The sequence below is a fragment of the Carassius auratus genome, unplaced genomic scaffold, assembly GCF_003368295.1.
Source record: "Carassius auratus strain Wakin unplaced genomic scaffold, ASM336829v1 scaf_tig00216266, whole genome shotgun sequence".
NCBI classification, from domain to species: Eukaryota; Metazoa; Chordata; class Actinopteri; order Cypriniformes; family Cyprinidae; genus Carassius; species Carassius auratus.
Genome location: NW_020528482.1, coordinates 32206 through 37276, shown reverse-complemented (window position 1 = coordinate 37276; position 5071 = coordinate 32206). Strand labels below are relative to the sequence as shown.

At 37.3% G+C, this 5071-nt stretch overlaps 1 protein-coding gene across 1 annotated transcript; it reads right to left on the bottom strand.

The window, feature by feature from the left end:
- Window positions 1–1182: 1182 nt before the first annotated feature.
- On the bottom strand, window positions 1183–4347 carry LOC113097415 (zinc finger protein 271-like). The gene has a single exon (XM_026262658.1). The coding sequence runs from the start codon at window positions 4029–4031 to the stop codon at window positions 2799–2801; it is 1233 nt and encodes a 410-aa protein (XP_026118443.1). The 5' UTR covers window positions 4032–4347; the 3' UTR covers window positions 1183–2798.
- Between the last annotated feature and the right edge of the window lie 724 nt (window positions 4348–5071).

Sequence of the window (5071 nt, the reverse complement as noted above, 5' to 3'; positions counted from 1 at the left end):
TGCTGCGGTGTTTTACCTGTTCTCACACTGCTCCCAAAGGAGCATAGTGTGGGTATTGTTTTTATTCTCCTCTCTTTTCTGTTATGATGTATCACTTTTCCCCTGTACTACTGTACTTCATTGCCTTGTACCCACGTGCAATGACAATAAAGTTGAATCTAGTCTAATCTAATAAAAATATGCATAATGAATCTACATTTTCCTCTTACTTCAAATGAAACCTTAGTTTGTGGCTCATTATTAGCCCATTATATTTAATAACAAAACATGCTAAAACAGTACGATAACAAATTATCTTTTATTAAACTTTGAACTTTTATTAATAATATAAGGAAAATGTTTTATTTGCATTGTAACACACAAAAAAAGTATTTGGGTTTCCCATTTCTTTAAAACTATAGTAGTATGTGGTCCATTATTAGTCTATTAATTAAAACACAAGCCATAAAAAGTACAATGGTACAAATTCCCATTGGCATTTAAACATTTGAATTTTATTAACAAAAACTAATAAGATGGATATTGTAACCAAAATAAATAAGGTATTTTTCCCCTTTTAAAACAAATGCTTAGTTTGTTGTTCAATGTTTTATTTATTTTAAATGGAAACAGCAACAATAATGAAAAACTCGCTTAGCCTATATTACAGGAAGAAATTAAACTTATTAACAAAACTTGTGCTTTTGGATCAGTATCTCGCATCAGTCTCATCATGCAACAAACCAATCCCTGTTAAAGCCTAAATAGAAGCTCTGCATACGCTTGCACCTGTTAATCGTTTATGTTTCATAGTTTATTTTGCTTTGGTGCAATAGATAAATAATTTATTTGTTTTAGATTTTTTATGTTTAGATATTTATAAGTCTTGTCCCACGCCGCTCTCTGTTGCATCGGGTCTCGCGGGAGCAAGTCTGTAATCCACTGGCACTTGACTTGACAGTGCGTGAGCTACATCCTCTTTACAATCTCTAGATTATAAACACTGCATTCTGTCAGCAATGTAACGCAGCAGTTATGTATTAGACTTTACTGTAACAGACAGTAACAGTTGGTCTTACCTGAAGAATACAAAGCATTTTTTTGTTTAATTCGTATAATTTATCTATTATATTTATCTGTTTGTAATTTCGCCTATTTTCTTAGCTGCTTTATTCACCTACAAAATCACCCCAACCAAATAGAGCAGTTCAAGTCATCTGTTTATTTTTTTTTCCATATTGCAATATACATCGTTAAAACAAATAATGACAATGTGTGTTTTTTTTCCAATATCGTGCAGCTCTACTAGTAAGTTTAATCAAGCTAATAGGCTCAGTAGCTTCTGCAGCATGAACACAGACATGTTCTCCATTGTTGTTGGTGTTACATGACGTAGCGGTGTCTGACAATAGTAGAGAAGTGGGGTGATGACTTTGTAGGGCTGTGACGGTTGCTGTGACAACTGCGTCACCGCGGTGGTCGGTTGCCATCGCGGTTGTCTACTGCCACCGGCGGTAGTGCATGTGACGTCACACACTCTATAGCAAGCATAATACACAATCTTGTATATACGTGTAATAACTAATAGTTGCAAATTCTAAGTCTATGGTAATTAACAAATTACCTCAAACACAGCGCTTCCTTTAGATTGTCAGATTTGAGCTCAGGAAAATAGTTTGCATTCAGCAAATTAATTTAGTGTTGAGTCATCTGCATTTATGATCCATGTTTGCACAAGTTCTCGTGATCGCAAACGCTGGCTGGTCAGGTTTAGTGAGGCTTTCTCCAAACTTGCCAAATACAAACAAGACAGCGATAAATAAAAATGGTAACAAGAAATATGGCAACGATTCCTATTTTAAAGAGAGCGCGTGCAGATGAGGAGTTACTGAGCTTGCTTAGTGGTGGAAAAGTAAACCGGACGCAACACTACCGCATTGCGACAGGTTTAGTCTGTCTAGTGTCTATACAGGACATTTGGACTCGGTGTCAGTACCTCACAGACCGGACGGGGATTTATCATGTCGTGTTGTGCTGCATCCAGTGTAGCATCACTGATTATAATGAGTATTTTGTCAGAAGTTCTCAAATAAACACAAACTGACAAGTTAAATAGAATGTGTTAGATGAGTGAAACAGTGCTGGGCTGATTTCATAGATGTGCATACATGTATATAAATATATCCTGTATATAATATATATAAAATATATTATATGCATGTACAGTTTAAGTCAGCTTTAATCACCTTTTTTGGTAATTCCATGAATTAACTGACCACGACACTGCTTGCACATAGTTTATTTCGCAGTTTGATATGAAAGGATACGCACAAAGGAAGCCTGCAATGGCGCCTTTGAGCACAGGACAGTTTCCGGATTCGCTTTACTTGCACCTGATAATAAAGTGAAGAGGAGCGTGTGTCTGAAACATCTCCTGTTCAGTCATTCTGCGACTAATATATTCATTCATTAATATATATATATAAAATATATATTATTATTATTATTTTTAATCAACACCGCGCCACACGCGGTTGTTGGTCCATGACTACCGCGGTGGTAAAAATCAGCCACCATCACAGCCCTATGACTTCGTTTCACAAAATATATGGATTGGCAGAACACAAAGACCCAAAGGTGTCATTTTCAGATTTATCCACTCTGGGACCCAAAGAAATAGTGAATTCATTCTCCCAAAATGCTGGATCCGTCTGGACGAAACACATATACCTAACAAAATATTTACATAAACATCTAAATGCATCTCCGCGTGTACGGGCCAATGTACGCTTCCCACGTACATTGCGGTGATGTGCTTTCTATCCAGTGTGAAATCTCTCATGTGTTTTGAAATTTGATAAACGACAGAATCTCTTGTCACAGTGTGAACACTTGTAAGGTTTCTCTCCAGTGTGGATCCTCTCATGTGTTTCGAGACTTGATGATTTACTGAATCTCCTGTCACATTGTGAACACTTGTAAGGTTTCTCTCTAGTGTGGATCCTCTCATGTGGATTGAGACTTGATAACCGACTGAATCTCTTGTCACAGTGTGAACACTTGTAAGGTTTCTCTCCAGTGTGATTCCTCTCATGTATTCTCAGCTCTGTTGACTGACTGAATCTCTTGTCACATTGTAAACACTTGTAAGGTTTCTCTCCAGTGTGGATCCTCTCATGTGTTTTCAGACTTGATAACACACTAAATCTCTTGTCACAGCGTGAACACTTATAAGGTTTCTCTCCAGTGTGGATCCTCTCATGTTTTTTTAGACTTGATGAATCACCGAATCTCTTGTCACAGTGTGAACACTTGTAAGGTTTCTCTCTAGTGTGGATCCTCTCATGTGGATTGAGACTTGATAACCGACTGAATCTCTTGTCACAGTGTGAACACTTGTAAGGTTTCTCTCCAGTGTGATTCCTCTCATGTGCTTTCAGAGTTGATGATTGACTGAATCTCTTGTCACAGTGTGAACACTTGTAAGGTTTCTCTCCAGTGTGATTCCTCTCATGTGCTTTCAGAGTTGATGATTGACTGAATCTCTTGTCACAGTGTGAACACTTGTAAGGTTTCTCTCCAGTGTGAATCCTCTCATGTATTTTCTGAGTTGATAATTTACTGAATCTCTTGTCACAGTGTAAACACTTATAAGGATTCTCTCCAGTGTGAATCCTCTCATGTATTTTCTGAGTTGATAATTTACTGAATCTCTTGTCACAGTGTGAACACTTGTAAGGTTTCTCTCCAGTGTGAATCCTCTCATGTATTTTCTGAGTTGATAATTTACTGAATCTCTTGTCACAGTGTGAACACTTGTAAGGTTTCTCTCCAGTGTGAATCCTCTCGTGCTGTTTTAAACTGCTTGCTGAACTAAAAGTCTTCTCACACTCAGAGCACACGTACTCTCTTACACCAGTATGTATTATCTGAAGATGTTCTTTCAAACTTTGTACATGCAAAAAACTGTTACCACACAAATGACATGAATGTGGTTTCTTCTTTGCATGAACTTTCAAGTGTTTCTTCAGAAGTGAAGCCCATAAAAACATTTTATCGCACTGATCACATGCGTTCTGCTTCTCTTGAGGACTTGATTCTTCATTTTCCTCTTTTTCTTCAATGAACTCTGAAATAAAGGTAAAATGATTTATTTTTGGTATATTGCTAAAACCTCTTCAACTCTGCAGACCCAGTACAGGGTCCGAAAATAGCATGCAAGATGTTCATGTTTAATTTGCATAGCCTTCCTTATATGGTATCTGCCCATAAATGGGTTCATTTGAAAGCTTAGAGCAGTGGTTCCCAACCTCTTTCAACTCGCGGCCCACACAACCAAACACATATGTTTGCGCGGCCCACTTCAAAAAAATTAACTGACCCCGCTATTGTTGGGTTAATAACTTAGTACTCAGAAGCTAGATTTTAAACTATATTTATTGAATAAACTAGGGCTGTGCGATATGGACAAAAAAAAAAAAAAAAAATATCGCAATTTTTTTGATCAATTTTGCAATTGTGCTTTTACAGTCATAAATGCATTCAGGATTAATTTGAAACATATTTCCAAAAGAAAACCAATCAAAGCTTTATCAAAAAGTTGTAACATCTCTAGAACAGACATAAGTCAAAATGATCACTATAGTGAAGATGTAAAAAAATGTATAGACTTTTTTTTCTTTTTTGCCATGCATTGTTCATAGAGCTCATTAATTGTAGCGGTGCCTCAGGTGTTTGCAGTGTGTATACAGTAGGCTATGTGTATGCGGTCAGCAGTGAGAGCGCATAAATATAACGCGAAAGCACATTAAAATAATGCACGAGTGCGAATCTCTCTGTTCGCAGCAGATTTCCTTTGCTCTGTCACAAAACCGGTCGAGCTTGCTCAGATACACGCTGCTTTGCGAGGAGAGAGTGTGCACACTTAAAACGTGTCTCCTCTCACTTAAACTGCATCCTGTTCACTAACAAATTCACTCTATGCTCATGTGTTAGACATGAATTATTTTCGCACATTTTTATTTCTAGCCTTTTACCTGAGTGAGAATGCTCTGATCCGTCAACATTGGCTCAGAAAAAAGGCGCATCACAG